This window comes from Hypomesus transpacificus, chromosome 7 (genome assembly GCF_021917145.1).
Source record: "Hypomesus transpacificus isolate Combined female chromosome 7, fHypTra1, whole genome shotgun sequence".
Lineage (NCBI taxonomy): Eukaryota > Metazoa > Chordata > Actinopteri > Osmeriformes > Osmeridae > Hypomesus > Hypomesus transpacificus.
The window spans coordinates 8,624,347-8,645,445 of record NC_061066.1 but is presented as its reverse complement, the minus strand read 5'-3'; the positions used below and the strand labels follow the sequence as shown (position 1 = coordinate 8,645,445).

At 49.7% G+C, this 21,099-nt stretch overlaps 2 protein-coding genes across 4 annotated transcripts; both read left to right on the top strand.

Moving 5' to 3' along the window:
- Positions 1-329: 329 nt before the first annotated feature.
- Positions 330-6,652, top strand: ifrd1 (interferon-related developmental regulator 1). 2 transcript variants are annotated; one of them, XM_047022458.1, is made up of 12 exons: positions 330-559; positions 1,839-1,943; positions 2,204-2,279; positions 2,615-2,739; positions 2,858-3,015; positions 3,101-3,151; positions 3,382-3,560; positions 3,703-3,850; positions 3,950-4,084; positions 4,258-4,386; positions 4,655-4,750; positions 6,150-6,652. In XM_047022458.1, the coding sequence occupies exons 1-12, from the start codon at positions 529-531 to the stop codon at positions 6,234-6,236; spliced, it is 1,320 nt and encodes a 439-aa protein (XP_046878414.1). In that variant the 5' UTR covers positions 330-528; the 3' UTR covers positions 6,237-6,652. The 2 variants fall into 2 exon arrangements, with proteins under 2 accessions (XP_046878414.1, XP_046878415.1); XM_047022459.1 differs by having other exon boundaries at positions 331-559; positions 3,742-3,850.
- Positions 6,653-6,682: 30 nt separating this feature from the next.
- LOC124469286 lies at positions 6,683-11,596 on the top strand. Of its 2 annotated transcripts, XM_047022463.1 has the most exons (7): positions 6,683-6,761; positions 6,979-7,210; positions 8,421-8,559; positions 9,112-9,315; positions 10,498-10,578; positions 10,718-10,864; positions 11,014-11,596. In XM_047022463.1, exons 3-7 carry the CDS (start codon positions 8,421-8,423, stop codon positions 11,175-11,177), a joined length of 735 nt encoding a protein of 244 aa, XP_046878419.1. In that variant the 5' UTR covers positions 6,683-6,761; positions 6,979-7,210; the 3' UTR covers positions 11,178-11,596. The 2 variants fall into 2 exon arrangements, with proteins under 2 accessions (XP_046878419.1, XP_046878420.1); XM_047022464.1 differs by lacking the exon at positions 9,112-9,315.
- Positions 11,597-21,099: the final 9,503 nt, after the last annotated feature.

Genomic DNA, 21,099 nt, shown 5'->3' with positions numbered 1-21,099 from the left:
ATTTTACCAAACACGGGATGAATTTCAGTGAGCATAATAATATAACAATCACCAAGTGGTTATACTGTATACGGACAGCCCTTTTGTATTCTATTAATACCATGTCACACTTAAATCCACTTATCCTCTTATCGCATACTTTTCTTATTATTAGATTCTAGTTGGTGTCAATTCTCTGAGGGTCTGTTGTACGTGACAAAGGATGCTACACTACGCGGTCAAATTCCTCCCTCACAGACGTCACTCCGATGTTAGCGTACATATAATTGGTCAATTCAGCCAAGAACCCGCCCATATTGACACGTGACATGCCAGCCGTATAAATGCGGTAAGATCCGCGCCTTCGGTGCAGCCCAAGCTTTTTTGAGGGAAAATGTATCGTCTCGGCTCACAGTCTTTCTCCAGGATCGCTTTCAACTCCTTTTTGTCCACAGTGCCACGGGAAGATTTACATTTTATTAGACAATACAATAAAAACTGGTCTTGTATTGGCTGATTTTTGCACATTTTGTAATTAACTGCACGAAAATGCCGAGGTCAAAGAAGAGGAGTACCCGGGGTAAGCCAAACCGCTAGCAGCTAGTTGTTTTGGCGTGTCATTTGACAGCCTGGAACTCTAGGAGTTGTAGTTCTATAAATTTGACGTTTGTTTTGAGTTCAACAACCATTAAACGCAAACAGAACTACAAAACGCAGTGCGTCATGGCCTATACCTTTTTTTTCTCAAGACTAGTAGCTACCAGATAGCAAGCTAGCTATTAGATTGTTGAGACAAAGGAATGTAGTCTTATCATATCTAGCAAGAACAGCCGTGTATGTTATATTTTAATTTATAACCAACTAACATGGCGACACTTGTAAGAAGTAAGACGTGTTGGAAAAACGTCCTGTCCAGTCTTGCCGGCTAAGTCCAGTTATGCTCTTGCAACAAAAACATGTCACTGCCAGAAAACTAAGAGAATCGATCCATGTTAAGCAAACCACTTTATCACAAACAGGTCTGTTTCAACTGATACAATATTAACTTTCCAACAGTGAAGGGTCATTTGGGGACATACTGCGAAATGTGCCACATGGTTGTAAGGTTGGCCGCCAACCTCAAACAGTGCTTATATAACTGTCTCGTTTATGGCCCCCTTCGCTGTAAATCCGATGGCTAGCCACCAAGTCTACCCAAGGGTGAATTATTATAACCATTATTCTAGAGTCAGGGTGTCAATCGCCATTGATTGTAGTTCACTAGCTACTTATTTGTTTGCAAGCTACTGGCATTTCCTTGTATTTGCCTGGTAAATATTATGGGCGGTGGCAGGTCGGCGAAAGTAGTCATTGGAGTTCTAGGAAATCAGTCCTGCCGCTATCAGTGGTGTTCACCAGGGCAACGTGATACGGAAATAAAAGAGAAAAATTTGTAAAACAGGTCCCCACGTCACCAACTGTATGACAATAGTACGTGGAACTGTTGTGTATATACCAATAAATAGAAAAGGAACTGTATAAACAAAAAAAACATTTGTTTCCGGTGTGCTAGAATTGTAATATTTTTAGCAATATCAAACGGTAAAGTATTTTTTGTAATTGTATGACTTTGGACCGTCGTCTTTTATGTAATGTTTTACTTAGTCATCAGAATAATAGGGTGCCCTTTAATTTGACAGAAAATGGCTTTGATTAACTACACACTCAAAACTAGAGTTTGGAGTTCACAAATCTGTCCGGGCAACATGAAGGAAGATGCAGACTTGTTATTTTGTGGACAAGTAGTCTGACCTGTAGATTTGAATGGACTATTATGTTAGTGAAGAAACAGGAACTAATTGAATGAGTGTTTGTTCCAGGGGGCCAGCATGGTGCTGTGCAGTCGTCCAGTGATGAGGATGCCTCCATTGAGACCCTCAGCCACTGCAGCACCTGCAGCGACGTCATGAGCGGAGGGGATGAAGGTGAGGGACCGTGCGTGCGTGTGCTTGTCGCTAAGCTGGAAAGAACAAGGCGACAGTCCAATCTTTTAAGATGTCAATATTTAATGAACGACACTTGTGCTTAAGTGACCTTCCTCCAAGCTCAAAGTCTAAATGTAAAAAAAAAAACATAATTGTTAAAGGAAAATCCCGAAACATGTATGCTGTTTTGAGTGGACAAAAGAGGTAGCCTCCGTGCAGAACGGTGTCTCACCCTGTGCTCTCTCCCGGGTGCTGTCCAGGGGGGGAGGCAGGGGACGACAGTGAGGATTTCCAGTACAAGCTGAAGGGTTTCATCGACAGCACAGTGGACAAGAGGTCAGTAGGGGATCGTCTCTCACAGGGGACGCCCCTCCCATCGGCCCTCCCCTGCTCGCCTCCCCCGGTTCACTGGCAGCCAGATCACTGGCAGCCTGCTGAACCAGATATCTTACACACACACGGTAACACACACTTTCCATGCAAGGTTTTCTCTGCTTTGTAATGGACACTAGGAGAAGAATCTAAACATATCACCTGGCTGAACATGATCCTCCTTAACGACCACAGCTCTCTCATATCGTCAGACTTGATGTCGTTATAAATTGCTTAATGACTTGCATGTATTGAATCCCTTGTTTAGTATATGAACTCTCCGCTCTCCTCTCCTCCAGTGCCAAGACCAGACAAGGAGCCTTGGATGGGCTGAAGACCGCCATGGCAACCAGGCTCCTGTACGAGTTCATTCTGGAGCGCAGGATGACAGTCACAGACAGCATCGAACGCTGCCTCAAGAAAGGTAACCAGACACCCATCCTCCCCCCATCAGAGATCCATCATGGCCGACTCATCACACCCCGCCCCCCCCCGACTGGAGGTGTTCAGTGGTCTCATGCTGACTCCTCCCCCTCCTCCAGGTAAAGGGGAGGAGCAGCGAGCAGCAGCCTCCTTGGCCTGCCTGCTCTGCATCCAGCTGGGCTCTGGCATCGAGAGTGAGGAAGTGTTGAAGAGCCTCAAGCCCATCTTCAAGAACATTCTGTCGGACGGAGCAGCCAACATCCAGGCCAGACAAGCTGTGAGTGGCTGGGGCGGACACAATCTTCCCCTCAGGGTTGTCAGACAGAGTGAGTTATTCGTGACTTTGTTCTTTTCCACAAAAGGTTGCTACAAGTTTGGGCCTATGCACTCTAGTTGCAGAAGATGATATCCTGGTGAGTCTTGTGATCATGTAGATGCCTTTTAGTTGGAATGAGTTCACTACATTACACCACACTTTTGGCAGCATCTGTACGCTCTTCTGGGAAGGCCTTCCGTTAGAGGGTACACATTGAACCTCCCCAGTCACACAGCGTAACCCCCCCCCTAGCCAGCATCAACATGCTCAGCCCCTCCTCCAGAGCCCTCCTCCAGAGCCCTCCCCCTGACCCTGTGCCTCCCGCAGGACGTGTATGCCACCATGCAGGGCTTTGAGAGCCTGTTCACCCGCTCTTACGTGAGGGAGGACGGCAGCAGGCCGGCCCTGAACCCCCAGACCTCCCTCCTCCACACCAACGCCCTGCTCTCCTGGGGCCTGCTCCTCACCATCTGCTCCGCCAGCCAGGTCAAAGACATCATACACAAGTAGGTGCTCCTCTCGGATCACCACCGGCACGGGGTTTCTCTCGTCATCTGTTTTGAGATCAGTCATTACCAAGCCTTGAGTAAATAAGTGCTTTTGTCAGTGCGTGAGTGGGGTGTACCTATGTTTTGTTGATGGTGCTAGTTGGGAGGGAGTGGTTTTTGACAGTGTTTGGTTGGTCAGACACCTGCCCAAACTGCCCCGGCTGCTAGAGAGCGAGGATGTCAACATGAGGATTGCTGCGGGGGAGACCATCGCCCTGCTGTTTGAGCTGGCCAGAGACATGGACCCTGTACGTCTGACACACACACACACAGGACTAATGGCCTTGTAGCTGTAGAGATACATGTATTTGGACTTGATTGTGTGTGTGTGTGTGTGTGTTTCTCAGGAGTTTGAGAGTGACCAGTGGGAGCCTCTGTGTGTGAAGCTGGGCGCCCTGGCAACGGACTGCAACAAGCACCGTGCTAAGACTGACAAGAGGAAGCAGAGGTCTGTGTTCCGGGACGTTCTCAAGGCTGTGGAGGTGAGACGGAACCTCAGCTGGTCAGAGACCAGGGGAACACTTACTTGACATCTTACTTTACTCTTCAGAATGTTTTTATTTAATTCTTGCCTTCAAATCGCAGCGAAATGTCTCTAGGTTAATGCCAATGTAACTAACCCCACTCTCCTCCTCTTACCCTGTGTGTTTTGCAGGAAGGAACGTTCCAGACTGAGACCATCCGGTTCGGGACGGAGCGCATGACCATCGACAGCTGGGTCAGGAAGAGAACCTATGACGCCTTCAGGGAGTTTGTTGGCTCAGGCATGAACTACCACCTCCAGGTGAGCAACACAACCACAACACAACCACAACACAACCTTCATCCTGACACAGGCTGGCACTAGCTTCAACAACCAAGACTTCACACAGCATAACATAGCAGAATAACAGACCCCCAAACTACCATTCACACAGCTTGGATGTGAGCATAGACTCACAGAACATTCTTCTTGTGATCCATGCTGTTATTGTAAGTCTTAATGGTTGGATGATTCTGTCTGGTCTTACCGACTGTGATGGTCATGCTGTACTGTGCGTCCTGTTTTCCAGGCTAATGAGTTCATCCGGGATGTGTTTGAGCTGGGGCCTCCTATGCTTGTGGACCAGGCCACTCTGAAGGCCATGAAGATCTCCCGCTTTGAGAGGGTAGGGTGTCCTTCACTGATGACACGCTCACCTGACTGTCCTTCACTGATGACACGCTCACCTGACTGTCCTTCACTGATGACACGCTCCCCTGACTGTCCTTCACTGATGACACGCTCACCTGACTGTCCTTCACTGATGACACGCTCACCTGACTGTCCTTCACTGATGACACGCTCACCTGACTGTCCTTCACTGATGACACGCTCCCCTGACTGTCCTTCACTGATGACACGCTCCCCTGACTGTCCTTCACTGATGACACGCTCACCTGACTGTCCTTCACTGATGACACGCTCACTTGACTGTCCTTCACTGATGACACGCTCCCCTGACTGTCCTTCACTGATGACACGCTCACCTGACTGTCCTTCACTGATGACACGCTCCCCTGACTGTCCTTCACTGATGACACGCTCACCTGACTGTCCTTCACTGATGACACGCTCCCCTGACTGTCCTTCACTGATGACACGCTCCCCTGACTGTCCTTCACTGATGACACGCTCACCTGACTGTCCTTCACTGATGACACGCTCACCTGACTGTCCTTCACTGATGACACGCTCCCCTGACTGTCCTTCACTGATGACACGCTCACCTGACTGTCCTTCACTGATGACACGCTCCCCTGACTGTCCTTCACTGATGACACGCTCCCCTGACTGTCCTTCACTGATGACACGCTCACCTGACTGTCCTTCACTGATGACACGCTCCCCTGACTGTCCTTCACTGATGACACGCTCACCTGACTGTCCTTCACTGATGACACGCTCACCTGACTGTCCTTCACTGATGACACGCTCACCTGACTGTCCTTCACTGATGACACGCTCCCCTGACTGTCCTTCACTGATGACACGCTCACCTGACTGTCCTTCACTGATGACACGCTCACCTGACTGTCCTTCACTGATGACACGCTCCCCTGACTGTCCTTCACTGATGACACGCTCACCTGACTGTCCTTCACTGATGACACGCTCACCTGACTGTCCTTCACTGATGACACGCTCACCTGACTGTCCTTCACTGATGACACGCTCCCCTGACTGTCCTTCACTGATGACACGCTCACCTGACTGTCCTTCACTGATGACACGCTCACCTGACTGTCCTTCACTGATGACACGCTCACCTGACTGTCCTTCACTGATGACACGCTCACCTGACTGTCCTTCACTGATGACACGCTCACCTGACTGTCCTTCACTGATGACACGCTCACCTGACTGTCCTTCCCTGGGACAGATTCAGGCTGTGTGGTCATTGTTTGTTTTTGGAGACTAGATATAGGTACACTTCTATGCCGCTTGCAATGAAGGGCAGCAGTAAATTCCTCCCTGTGTACCTGCATGATTGAACCTGGCTTAATCTTGACTTGTGTCTCCTCCAGCATCTCTACAACGCCGCTGCGTTCAAGGCCCGCACCAAGGCCAGGAGCAAGTTCAGGGATAAGAGGTCCGATGTTGGAGAGTTCTAGAGTTCCATAAAAATTCCCACTTGTTGTCCGTTCCCTTGGTAATAAACATTTAGTTTTTGAATTGTATGGACCCACTTGGCTTTTTAAAAACTATTGTTACTAACTATTGTAAATATTGGTGATCATGTTTTTGCTTCCTAAATACATAATTTATCCCCTCAACGTTATAATATTGTTTCAATGTTGTGACAGTGATAGTCAACTTGACTGTCAACATTGTTGTGATGGTATAGTAGTTAGCTATTGTGTAACGTAACTGTTGTGACAGTTTGACGCTAATAAATGATGCTGATATATAAGTTGCACTATTACTAGTTGACCATTCGAGGCTCTCCTCGGACCTTGTTTTGTCTGTCATTTTGTTACAGTAAGAAACTTGATGAGAAAATCAAATAAATATGAACTCTTCTGAACTATGTGATGTTGGACTCTTGAACTTGTCTGCAGCACGTTGATGTTACTGGAGATCTGTGTTATTGACCTGGAGGTCATCTGTACGACCAGACAAGTGGACAGTGTTAAGCTGTAAGCAATGGCATACACCACAATGTCCAAATTATTCGGTTTGGTTGACATACCTACCTGAAATATAATACAGTGTAAACAAAGTTCCAGGTGCATTGCCTTGTGTGTTTATTCAGGGAATGAGAAGGGGAAGCGGTTGTGCAGAAGAATAGCCTTCTAATTAGCATACTGGCTTGTGTTTCCCATGAGGACTGACTCCATGGCTTCCTTTTAATAGAGCAGTGAAACACGTGCAGCAGCCGTGAGCTCTTCATGAACCCGCCTCGTGTTCAGCGGTGCTCCTGGTCCTTCCCAGGGGCTGTGACTACGCTCAGCCCAAATCCTCTGTCCTCTATCTCCAGCCCTCTGGAAAGGCTGGGGAAACAGGTCTGGGTCTGATGAGGAAGGAACCGTAGCTGCGCCCAACTGACGCTTTGTCCTTACTACCACAACTTACTCAACGTGCTACCGTGAGTGTTATTTAGTGGGAGGTTTTCGTGGTCCTGTTTTGTAATCTGTTCACTCTGTCTCTAGGGCCAAAACTAGCACAGATAAATGGATCATCCTGAAAACGAGGGCACACACACACACAAGCTCTCACTCGCAAACACACACACACACTGATTGCACAAACTGCACGGAACAGTATAGATTTGAAGCACCATACAGGATACATCTGTTGGCACTGTGAGCAGAATCTGATGCACACAACCACCACAGCTCTGCACAGCTGTAACCTTTAACGTGAGAATTCCACCATGTGTGTGTGTGTGTGTGTGTGTGTGTGTGTGTGTGTGTGTGTGTGTGTGTGTGTGTGTGTGTGTGTGTGTGACAGGAGGAGGAGGAGAAAGAGAGAGGGAGAGGGATAGAAAGAGAGGGAGAGTAAGAGAGGTCCAGTCCCTGTCCGAGGCCAGTGGCATGCAGTAAGAGCCCTGGGCTGTCACTTCCTTCTCTCAGGGAGGAAGGGAAGTGACACGGCTGTCTGACACTAATGTGGAGTGACAGGCAGACACACAGGCCCCAATGCACTGTGGGCACTGCCCAACCAGAGAACCTACGGTTACCATAGAAATAGAACTCATTGAACTCAGCTCTTCTGTCACAACCATGCATCATCGTTGATGTTGCCAAGGTGAAAAAAAAGTAGGAAGTTCCCACTGATTTGAACAGGGGTGTTTGTTTTGTGAGTCCTGTGCCTGTCAGCTTGTCTCTCTATGGGTGTGATGGAGCAGGCCAGCTGTAACCTGGATAGCACACATGCTTCCAGGGCCATGGGAACTACCCCAACAGCCCTGCCCTTTTGAAGTAGCCCTGTCTAGAGAGGGCTCGGATTTGTACAGGATAAACCTCTTAGCAACATACATCCACTACATACAAAGGGTTATCGCTTTCTTATAAAATTCAACCTTTCAAAACGTATTTTCCAGACCTGTTTTTCTTTTTCACACAGAGAAGAAGAGAGGCAAGGAGAGGAGAGAGATATAAAAGTTTTGAAAACTATTTTCAACCTTACAAAACCTTTTTCAGATCTCTTTTTCTAAAATATATATTTTTTTAATTAAGGACTGAAAGTCAAAAGTTGTCAGAAAAAAAATAGTGAAGAAAAGTACTGCTTCCAGAAAAAATCTTCTTTAATACAGTAACAAAGTATTTGTACTTAGTTACTTCCTCTGTCTGAAGATGGCACTGAGAGAGGGACTGACGGACATCCCCTTTGGCTCCCTGGAGGAGGAAAGGAGACTGTACACAGCCGACTCTCTCAACAACCTCCACAAGCTGAACATCTGCTCCAGCCTCACAGACCTCAAGGACCTCACAGGTGTGTGTGTGTGTGTTCACCTGTGTGTGTGTGTGTTCACGTGTGTGTGTTCACGTGTGTTTGTGTGTTCACGTGTGTGTGTGTTCACGTTGGTGTGTGTGTGTTCACGTGTGTGTGTGTGTTCACGTGTGTGTGTGACTACTCTGACAGCCGACAAATCCCTCTCAGAGAGAGCAGGACTGATCTGCTCCTCGTGCTGTCAGGCCCTGGTTTGCTTCATGTGATCTCTGACTGACTGACTGGTGGAGGGTGGCTTCCTGGAAAGGCAGATAGGGGAGAGCTGGAAGCAGAGGAGATGGGGCGGGGGGGGGTGTAGTTAATGAGAGAGGAACAGTTGCGGTATGATCATATCTCTCCTAAAGCTCTGTCACCTGTACGTCTAACCAGGTAAAGTGAGGTGTGTGTTGGTTGGTTGGGGGGGAGGGGGGGTCCAGCTTGTGCTGTCTACTAGTGTGACAGCCAGCATCTTCCTTCACACACACACACACACACTTCTACGCTGAGCTTCCCCCCCACCCCTTCACCTCGCACCCCTCCCCACTCCCCCTCCAGGCTTCCTCCACCATGTCGTTGAAGGGCCCTCGAGCCTGACTGGGGGCTCATCTCCCTGTGAAGCGGGGATGCAGAGATTAGTGGCTGTTTGCAGTCGAGCACCCCGCTCCCCGCTCTGCTCTCCTCTGACACTCACTGCCTTGTTGACAAGATGGCCGACCCCTGCTGCCTTGTTGATGGATGTCCACAATCTAGAAGATCCAGGTGCGCCCCCCCCTCCCCCCCACCACCACCTGACTGCATGGCTGGGGAGTACATGCTGAGAATAAATACATGGATAAATAATATACAGTGAGAGAGAACACCTTTCCATGATAATGACTGGCTGCAGTAAACCAGACACAGCACGGCATGCAGTACCTCCACACCACGGCAAGCAGTACCTCTCTCTCTCTCTCTCTCTCTCTCTCTCTCTCTCTCTCTCTCTCTCTCTCTCTCTCTCTCTCCCTCTCCCTCTCTCTCTCTCTCTCTGTGTCTCCCTCTCTCTCTTCTCTCTCGCTCCCTCATCCCTCTGTCTTTCTTCATCCCTTTCTTCCAGCCTGTCTGGGGAGCCAAGGAGATAGTTCACCTTTATAGAGCTCTGCCCTTTTCTCCTTAATGAGCGGACCAGCTTGGTGTGGAGAAGGAGGAGGAAGAGAGAGGTTCTAGGGTTGTGTCAGAGATCCTGTAAACCCAGATGAGAGACACTTTATTAATCCTCAGTTTGAGAAATATGGGCGTCACAGCAGCATATGGACTAGTGAAAATAGAGATAGCAAAATAAATAAAGAATTTAAAAAAAGGCAGAAGTTTAAAAGTATCATATAAAACGACGGCTCTGTTTTTGAGAAGACAGAGGCTCAGCAGGAGACTGATGACTCTCTCAGTGTCTCTCTCTGTCTCTCTGCTCTCAGTGTAATCACTGGACTCCAAGATGGCTGCCTCCATCACGTCTCTGGGGGAGTGATGCGACCTCATGAGCTGTGACCTGATATCTGGCACTGCATCTGGAGACATGATGAGCCACCAGTTCTGTGTGGGAGGACAGGACCTGCCGTTATTCATCAAAAGTCAAACTATTTGACTGTTGTCACACATCCAGTTAATCCTCTTATTTTCCTCTTCTTCTCCTCCACTTTCTCCTGCGCCCCTCTCCACTTCTACTCCTGTCCTCTCCTCCCTGTCCTGTCCTGTCCTCTCCTCCTCCCTCTCCTCTGCTCTCCTCCTCCCTCTCCTCCCTCCCTCTCCTGTCCCGTCCTCTCTTACTCTCCTCCTCCCTCTCCTGTCCTCTCCTCATCCCTCTCCTTTCCTCCTCCCTCTCCTCTCCTTCCTCTCCTCCTCCCTCTCCTGTCCTCCTCCTCTCCTCCTCCTCCTCTCCTCCTCCCTCCCCTGTCCTCTCCTCCCCAGCTCCGCGTCAGAGCTCCCAGATCTCAGCGTCCCCAGCAGAGAGAGCGACCGGAGGTACTTCAGAAGACAAGCCCACACCAGGTGGATCCAGGACTCTATTTTAGCTGTACAACGCTGGTGGTATCGAGGGGTGTTCTCCGAGTACAGCAGCGTGGAATATGTTTTCCACTGCAGCGCGGGCTACTTACCCAGTGTGGGCTAATCAGAGATGTGTCTGCAGGTAACCGTGTGGAGGAGAGCGGGGAAACCTTCCCTCCGCCCTCCCCTCCGTCCTCGCCACCCAGATCTCTGCTCCTCCTCGTCCTCCTCCTGGTGGTGACCCTGCTCACCAGTCTCGCTCTGTCTGCCTACGTTGTCTACCTCAGGGGTACAGTAACGCAGTCTCATCTACATGCATGTTGTTCAATTGTTTGGACCTAGTACACAGCGCAACGCAATGTATGCTTCTCCATCCATCCATCCATCAGGTCCATCGATCGGTCCATAATGAGCTGGGTGTTTCTCTTGCTCCTGCAGTGGAGATGACCTCCAGGCTGGCAGAGCTCGCTGGCGGGCTAGTGGAGAGGTCCTGCCTGGAAGAGCTCCAACAGTGGAAGAACCTGCTGCAGCAGTACCTGGACCACCGCCAGGGTCAAAGTTCACGCTCTGGGAAAGATGATGAACATCTCAATCCTCATTGATTGAAGAAAAGCTTCTGACTTGGAGAACCTGTATTCAGCAGAGCCATTTGAGCTTAGTAGGGTCAGTTACATCTGTAAGATTGGAGCATCAACATGCAGAACGCCTCCTCTTCTTCTAATGATACTGCTGGGAGCAGACTAACAGGAGAGGGAGGCTGGAAGACAGACAGAACGGGTGAACGGTTCAAAGGAGAAAATAAAGAGTTTTGTTGTATAGAAAGACGCAGACAGCTCAATGATGAGCTCTGTGAAGCGGGTGGCGTCTCGGTGAATGTGGAGCCTGGATGTGTATTGACAGTGCTACAATGCTAACTGTGCAAGAGCAGAGTGATATAAAAACAGCCATTTAAAGTGAACCTGGATGGGTTACTGTGATTACAGTTATACGTTTTTCTAAGCAGGAAATAAATGTGTCAAACAATGCACAAAATGCTCGTCTCGTAATGGGAAATCAGCATGCAGTTCTCTTTTCAACCAGCAGGTGGCAGATACCCACCACTAACTGAAACCGTATGGAATACCAAGAGCTTGTTTCATGTAAATGCAATGACATAATCAGTGACCTTACACATACATATGTTTGTAGAGTCCACACTGATGTCCCTGAGACAGGTACAAACACACTCCAGTCCACGTGTAGAGGTTGTCTCTGAAAGGCCAAACTGCCTCATGTCTCTCTCTCGTTTTTGTCCTTTTGTTCCATTACATTTTTCCAAGCGGTGCTTCTTTAAGAGAAAATGGATGAAAATATCTCATTCAGACAAACCTTGAGGGTTTAACACAAAATAGAACAATAAAATATCTAATGGATTCTGTGGGTCATGTGCTCCCCTGGAGCTGTGGTCCATATCCATACATCAGCAGCAGTAAACTGGCACCATAAGGAATGTAGTTCTGGACCCGAAATAGAGTCAAGTGGTCCACATTTGTCATGCTGGGCACAGATGCACATTGTAACTCCCACGCTGGGTGACTCACATGCAGTGCACATGCATGCCCAACTCACACAGACACACACACGCGCCCATGTGTGTGCATGCACGTATCAACACCTACAGCCACACACCCGCATACAAACGACCCTGCTTTCACAGTCTCTCCCTCTCAAGTACCTCTATCTATCTTTCCTTCTTTCTACCACCATCCCCCTCTTTCCTGCTCTCCTCCTCCCTCTCCTGTCCTCCTCCTCTCCTCCACCCACCTGCCCCCACCCTCTTTCCTGCAGCCTCTTCCTCCCCAACCCCCTCCCCTCCCTATCCACCCCCCCCGCCCCCACCCTCTTGACGGGAGCCGGTGACACACACGGCCTCCTGCTGGGGCTGACAACTGTGGGCTGGAGGCTGCCAGATATGGAGAGAGAGAGAGAGAGATGGAGGGAGAGAGAGAGAGAGAGAGAGAGTGAGAGAGTGAGAGAGTGAGAGAGAGAGAGAGAGAGAGAGAGAGAGAGAGAGAGAGAGAGAGAGAGAGAGCTGTCTGGGGCAGAGCAGCATCAGACACCAGCCAAACATTCCACACTGAGAGGGAGTGTGTGTGTGTGTGTGCGTCAGGCAGGCAGGGGAGAGTGAAGAGCCAAAGCCCCAGTAGGTGCATGCCTTTATCTCCTTTTTAGAAACATTGACTCTGAGCCAGAAACACAGATACACAGAAGCACATGCCTGCCTCCCTGACAGGAGGGGGGGAGATACAGAGCCAAAACCAGTCTTTACCCCTCCCTCCCTTCATCTCTCCACCCCTACTTGTCTTCCTTCTCCTCACCCTCTCTCTCTCTCTCTCTCTCTCTCTCTCTCTGTCTCTCTTTCACTGCTTCACATGCAGTGTGTTGGTAAGAAACTTTGTAAAAGTTTGTTGTCATGCATGTTCATGTTCATAGGTTTGTGTGCATACGCAATCAACCCTGTGATGTTTACAACCCTTGTTTACTATGTCTCAGCCTGTCCTGGTCATGTTCAGGCATGCATCCAGATCTCTGCCCGCTGTTCCCATCCTACTGTAGCTGTCCTTGTGTGCGTATTGATTCTGCCATGTCAACATTTACTTACTGTGAGTGTGTGTAGGGGCTGGTAGTAATGAATGCATGAGGATGTCCATGAACCTGTCACTCATTGATTTCGAGTGGTGGACCCTGAACTGACTGCAGACATGAAATGTTACCAGATGAGATCTCAAAGCAGCGTTATGCAGAGATGAAATGTAACCAGATGAGATCTCAAAGCAGCTTTGTGCAGAGATGAGCTGGAGATGTGTATGGACTGCACTGAAGCACAGCATGCTTATCACACAATCAGACCCCCTTCCCCTCCACACACACACACACACACACTCACGCGCACACGCGCACACACGCACACACAAACGCACACAGAGAGAGCACACTCTTGCCTTTGCTGAGGAGGTTGTTGCCAAGGCTCAGAAGGAGAGAGCTGATTGGTCGGTTCCAATTACCGGAGAATACGACCAGTCAGATAAAATAACCACCCTAACTTGTTTTCGTCTCAGCAGCATCACCAGCTATATCTCCCATAACATTTGTTATCTCCATACACAACTCCTCCGGTTTTAATTATCCCAGTTTGTTTCTCACAAGCTGTTTCTCTACAGGATCGTATGGGGGTGGGGGGAGAGGGGGGGAAGGGGGTGGGCGACGTTAGGTGAAGCGAGAAAATCTCATTTTCTCCTGACAGATGTAGTGGTGGATTGGTGAGGATGAATCTGATGATAAGTACAGCATTACGGTGGGATCACAGCATGCAGGGGTGCTGTAGCCCTCTGGTCCAGACCTGGCTAGCTGCCAAACAATCCTGACATGATCAAACAACATCAGCTAATTCATGCAGGATTCACAGTCAGACCCTTCCTTTAGGGCCTAAAGGACAGCCTTTGCCGTTCACCGGCTTGTGGAGGCTGATGACTGATAAGGCTGGTTCAGAATGTCCCCTGTCCAGGGGGGTTGTACGCGGGTGTGAGAAAGAGAGAGAGAGAGAGAGAGAGAGAGAGAGAGAGAGAGAGAGAGAGAGAGAGAAAAAGAGAGGGAGAGATGGAGAGAGGACAAAAAAGTGACATGTCGAATGTTGAACGGAACAAGGATGTCAAATTCACAGCTGGTTCCTCCACTTACTGGCAGAATCCTTCTGTGTGCCGGGAATGTGGAGCAGCTTCCAGAACAGAGCGCCTCATCCTAACGCCCCCCCCCCCTCCCCTCCCCCTTCCCCTCTCCAACAGTTCCCCAAAAAAGGCCCTTAGCCACGACGCTCAGTAAGCCGTACACCATATATCCTTCAATCTTGTTCATTCAGGGTTCAAATGTATTCAATCATCATCTTTTACTGGGTAAATACACAGACATTATTTATGGAGCCATTTTTCTTCTGCTGTTGCCACTCTCTGGTTAACAGCTGTCTGTGTTCCCTCTTGTTCTCTTCAACGTTCCTTAGTTACAGGACATGCTATATATGTTGACTACGTGCAAAGCCTGCAGCTGTACTGTAGTCTTGACAACAACTGGTTTGACAGTCAATCTGCTGGCCTAATCTTCAATGAGTGGCCCAACATAGCTGATTATCTCAGCCACACGCACGCCCACACACGCAAACACACATACACAAACACACACACACACAGCTCCAGTAGTCACAGCTTGGCCTCTGCAAACTTATCTACTTTTAACCTGAGATATTTAAATCAGCAGATAACCATCCCTCTTTTCACATGCTGTCTGGGAGGCTGGGGGGCTGAGACTCTGGAAGGCTGAGGTCTGGGAAGCTGGCGGGTTGGGAGGCTGGGAGGCTGGGGGGCTGGTGTGCTGGGAGGCTGGGAGGCAGAGACTCTGGGAGGCTGGGGGGCTGGGAGACAGAGACTCTGGGAGGATGTGGGGCTGGGAGGCTGGGGGGCTGGGGGGCAGAGACTCTAGGAGGCTGTGGGGCTGGGGGGCAGAGACTCTAGGAGGCTGTGGGACTGGGAGGCTGGGAGACAGAGACTCTGGGAGGCTGTGGGGCTGGGAGGCTGGGGGGCTGGGGGCAGAGACTCTAGGAGGCTGGGGGGCTGGGAGACAGAGACTCTTGGAGGCTGGGGGGCTGGGAGACAGAGACTCTTGGAGGCTGGGGGGCTGGGAGACAGAGACTCTGGGAGGCTGGGGGGCTGGGAGACAGAGACTCTGGGAGGCTGGGGGGCTGGGGGGCTGGGAGGCTGGGGGTCTGGGGGGCAGAGACTCTAGGAGGCTGGTAGGCTGCTGAAGGCTCTTCTGACAGACTCACCACATGAGATCCGGCAAGATTATCTGGAAGGAATGAGTTCCCAGAAATACATGGTAATTATATTCAACACAAAGGCACTTTCCTCCTCTGTAAACAGTTCCAGACACCTGATCTATTATGTATCCCTCTTCCCCTCGTCAGTGTGAGAGAGAGTGTGTGAGCGAGAGAGCGAGAGCGAGAGCGAGAGAGAGAGAGAGAGAGTGTGTGTGATTCCTTCCAATATGATCTGATTGTGTAGCCCCTCAGAGTGAGCCTTCCAATGCAGATTGTCCTGGCAGTGACCTCATCACAGTGACCTCATCACAGTGACCTCATCACAGTTACCTCATCACAGTGATCTCATCACAGTGTAACAGGCTCTGGTAGGGGGACCAGTCAGAGACTTGCTCATTATATCTCCCTTTTTCTTCATTTCGATCTCCCTTTCTGTCTGTCTAACTCTCTCTTTCTTTCCCTCGTCTAGCCAACCAGAATCTTCCCTTGTCCTCTCCTTAAACTCCCCCTCCTCCCAGCTCCCGACGCTACAGAGAACGCTTAGAGAACAGGGCAGCAGGGAGAACATCCACCCTTCTATTGTCAGCGCTTTTACTACGTGTCTGAGTCTTAACCGCAGATGGCAACGAAAAGAAGGATGAAATTAAGTTTACTAGACTGCGCATCCAATTGATTTGCATTGCCTTGCCTAATACCCAAACCAGAGGAGCATGGCTTGTGTCTCCTGAATAAATCAACAGGGATAATCACATTATGAAAATCAGGTTGATGAAGCGTCGGCAGCAGTGTGCCAGATAGACCAGCAGGGGCAGCGCAGCTGAGGACATTACCATGCTGATAGCATCTTAGCTGATGAAGGGTTCCAGGTGCCAAAAACAAAAGCACCCCCCGCCCCTGCCCCCACCCCCGCCCCCTCCCCCGCCCCCACCCCCCGCCCCCACCCCCGCCCCAATCACAGAGCGCAATCAGCCACATCAGCACTACACTCATTCAAGACCGAGAGACCGTCAGTTCCTAGACCGCACCAACCAGTCAAGCAGTCGCTATGACAACAGCCAACACGGATGTTCGGATTCATCAACCTCGTTGCTGAATGTGTCAGTACCGGGTGGGGGGGTGGGGGGCGGTTGCTACAACGTCATTCAAATGATGCGCTGCAACACGTCTGATGCGTGGGTGGTGTGGGGTGGAGGGGGGAGGATGAATAAGAGAAACGTTCATTTGTAACTCGAAGTCCTCTTCACCTGTTAACCTCTGGACCTTCAGCCATTATCCCTCACTCCTCCTCCTCCTCTTCACACACCTCTCTTCCTGACTGCCCCCATCCCCCCCCTCACCCCCCCCAACGTACCTCAGATGTATTGATGGTCTCTAATGAGTCCTTTGGTTCAGTTAGATCCTGTGCCTAGTAATACATCACCGTGCCTCTCCTGCCCTTTAGAAATTGCAAAATCATTTCTTCTTTCCCAGGTGATTTACAGTTATGGCAGGGAGAGGCCAGGCTGGGTAATTTGGAGATGAAAATGAGTGTGGACAAGTGTAGGGTTCATGTCCATAACTCACTACCTCCTCCCCATGTCCTCCTCTGCACCTCCTCTTCATCTTCCTCCTCATCTCCCTCCAACACAGGACTTTCACACATCAGCCCTTCTTGGGAGAGAGTCTTGGGCTGGCTAAGGGCAGAGAAGGTCCCACACTTGAGTCTCAGGGTGGACCGTCACCTTGGAAACGATCTTCATGGAAGATAAGGTTCACTGCTCATGGTCACAGAGGGAAAGTGACAGTTAGGGACGTCAATCTGATCTCCTCAGGGCTGCGATGGATGGTCGTACATCTAACCTCCATCCATCATCCTTCAGGGAATGTAAATATCTTCTGATTGGCTCTCTGATAACTACATTCTATACTCTGACACGAGTACCATGAAGCATGTTTTATGTTTGGGCTCGACCGCTACGCTGTGAGCATGAATCTTCCAGGTGTGTGTGTTTCCAGAACCGTAGCTAGCTGTGCTAAGGCGCTAACAAGGAGCATCGTTACCATGGTGTCCTTGATGTCAGACATGCCTGGCTCCATACATCATCATCGACTTGAGGCAGGTCCATCGCTCCCCGGCCTGTGTAGCGTGTCAGGTGGCTATTAGCTGGGCAGTGCAGGGTTAATGGGCTGCCGGTTTCTAGGTCACTGGCGGATCCTCTGGTCATCCTATCTGGCCTCAGGACTCTAATGGGCCTCCACAGCTACAGAACTGTAAATCCAGCCATCACCACTGACGCACTGCTGCTTCTGAGCACACACACACACACGTGAACATGTGAACAGACAAAAACACACACACGTGAACACACAAACACACACACACACGTCAACATGTGAACACACAAACACCCATGTGCTTTACTGTTCCTGTAGCTCTCGGGCGGAATAGTCAACCAGAATTGCTGTCAACACACAGCTTGAATTTTCACCTAATCTCATACTTGAGAGTGACGAAGAGAGAGAGAAGGGGTTTGGAGAGAATGCTCAAGGTGGTGGATGTCACCGTGCAGACAATCAAGAAGAGAGATCAGAACTCAAGGCTGGAGAGAGACAGGATTTGGAGGAAATGTGTGGGAGAGAGGGATGGAAGAAAATCCTCAGAAACCACCTCTGTGTGTAGGTGTGTGTGTGTGTGTGTGTGTGCGCGTGTGAGAAAGCACTTGCCACTACTGTACACCAATATCCTTTACCTTCATAAACACACAAGACTGCAAACTCAAATCTACCTTGGGGGGTCCAGCAGAGCCTAACAGAAACCAACTGATTAACTCCGCCTGCCCCTTCCTCAGGCTGGGGAGCCATTAGGAACGACATGTGATCAGACCTGCTGCGAAACAACCCCTGGTGGAACGCAAACGCTCAGGTGCTGTGAACGCAACTCTGCCTCCCCACCAACCACACAACACTGGCACTTAACCTTGAAACCGTATTCAACCCCTACATGACTAAACCCCCCTGAGAGACGAGGAAGGGAGGGAGAGGGGGAGGGGGAGATGGAGAGAAGGGAGGGGGGGGTGGAGAGAAGGGAGGGGGGGAGATGGAGAGAAGGGAGGGGGGAGAGATGGAGAGAAGGGAGGGGGGGAGATGGAGAGAAGGGAGGGGGGGAGATGGAGAGAAGGGAGGGGGGGAGATGGAGAGAAGGGAGGGGAGGGGGGGAGATGGAGAGAAGGGAGGGGGGAGAGATGGAGAGAAGGGAGGGGGGGAGATGGAGAGAAGGGAGGGGGGGAGATGGAGAGAAGGGAGGGGGGGAGATGGAGAGAAGGGAGGGGGGGAGATGGAGAGAAGGGAGGGGGGATGGAGAGAAGGGAGGGGGGGGGAGATGGAGAGAAGGGAGTCAGGGGGGAGATGGAGAGAAGGGAGGGGGGGGGGATGGAGAGAAGGGAGGGGGGGAGATGGAGAGAAGGGAGGGGGGAGATGGAGAGAAGGGAGGGGAGGGGGGGGGGGCAGAGAGGTTAGCAAAACACAGGCATTAAAAAAGAGCTGCACAGATTGTGTGGAGAGCTGGTACTGGAGGAGAGGAGGGTATGACGGAAGAAGGGGAGGAGAGGGAGGAGAGGATGCCAGAAAGGTCAGGCAGAAATGATGAAGTCATGTGTATTAGTTTTTCTCTGCCTCCTAGATATCTGGCTGTAATCCAGAGAGGTGAGCGGCAGCCTGTATGGACAGAACCAAGAGATGAGGAAGGCATGGATGCTTCTCAAACACACAAACACACACAGCTGTTTGCTGTTACCTGACATTTCCTGGCTAATAAACTGACTTGACTGACAGACTGATGAACCGTTTGATTGATTGATGGACTGACAGACCGATGGACTGATTGATTGCTTGATTGATTGACTGACTTTGGAAGTACACCTCCTCCATCAATGATGAAACTATGTGGCTACTAGTGTTTGTTGTCACCAGTCACTGTGGGTGACTGGATTTTCAAAGACATCGAGCTAGCAGGCTAATAGAAAACAGAGGAGAAAACTATGCTGAGTGCTGAATATCTGCCTCTGATTCGGCAGATTCAACAGCCGGGCTTCACCAGTGGGGATTGGTGAGGACGATTCACTGAAAATCCACCCTGTGTTTATAAGAGAGAAAGAGGGAGATAGAGAGAGAATGTGTCCACAGAGCCATTTTGTGAAAGTCAATTAAAGTTCCTCCGAAGGTCAGGAATGACGGGCGAGAAAGTGTGTGTGGTGGGGGGGGGTGGTACTGTATATGTGTGTGTGTGTGTGTGTTTGTGAGTAATTCCTCAAGGGTTGCATCCTGTGTTCTCTCACAGCATGTGTCTCTCACAAACTGAACTGAACTACTGATGCAACAAATAACCAATTAGATCCCAGTGGGACTAGACTAGTCAAGAGTAGGAAACACCAGACCAGACCAGACTTGACCAGACCAGACTTGACCAGACCAGACTTGACCAAACCAGATCAGACCAGACCAGATCAAATCAGATCACTATATTATAATCTTATTAGAATCAGAAAAAGAATGGGATTTATTCGCCATGAAAGTTTGCACAGACAAGGAATTTGCTTTGGCAGGAAGGTGCATACAATAAACATATAGGAACCCCCAAAAATTATATGTGGACTATCTATACTAAGAGTACGTAAACTAGCAATACTAAGTGGAATTAGAATGAAATAAAATATACAATAAAATATAAGTTGATTAACCAACAAATGAGTTCTTACAATGTCAACATGTGATATGGCAAACAGGTGTCCCATATTAGGTGTTAATAAAGACTGAAGCCAAATCTCAGAGCATCTAGGGAGTTTCAGAAACATGGGTGTGTGACGTGTGCACGCGTAGTGTTCATCAGGTGATCTCTTCTAACCCGACACACCTGGAGCCAGTGAAACATCTTTGGCTTGGCCTCAGCAGCATTGATTAGAGTGAAAACGCTCCAACGATAGCATAGCCTGGAAGGCTAATTCATCACATCAGAGGTACAATAAATCCCACGCTTTTAACCCAACAGTGGGGGGGGGGGGGGGGGGGGGAGAGAAACACAGCTATACAGACTGTTTGGAGATCACTCCATCATCCTGTCTGATGATTCTATTAGGGGGAGTGCCCAGTGTTTCTGAATGGATAAATCAGCTAGCTGAGAGCTAAAAGGCTAAAGTGGCTTCAGACACTACAGGCTAAAAAGGCTGACTGCACAGTTACTAAAGCACACACACACACATACACGGAAACACACAAACACACACAGACTCTAACATGCGCTTGTTGTGGTCATGTTGGCCATGTGACATGGTCATGTGGCTAACAGGGTCTTGGAATGCGGTGAAGAAGCTGTAGAGTGAGGCTGAACAGACTCCAGGGTCCTCTAAATCCATTACAGTGGATAAGAAGGCATCTGACAGGGCCAGGTGAGGCCAGTGTTCACCTCAGGACCCCCAGTAATGAGATAACCTGCTCTATTGACTATGTGGGTGTGTGTGTGTGTACATGTGTGTGTGTTCATGTGTGTATGAGCCTGCTGCGAGTGTGAGAAAAAGCGTGTGTTGTGTTTCTACAGTCTTTCGTTTCTAATCTTTCAAGACAGTTTACTTGGGGCGACAATGGTGGGGTAATACTTCTACAAGATACAGTGCCCTCCAAAAGTATTGGAACAGTGAGGCGAATTC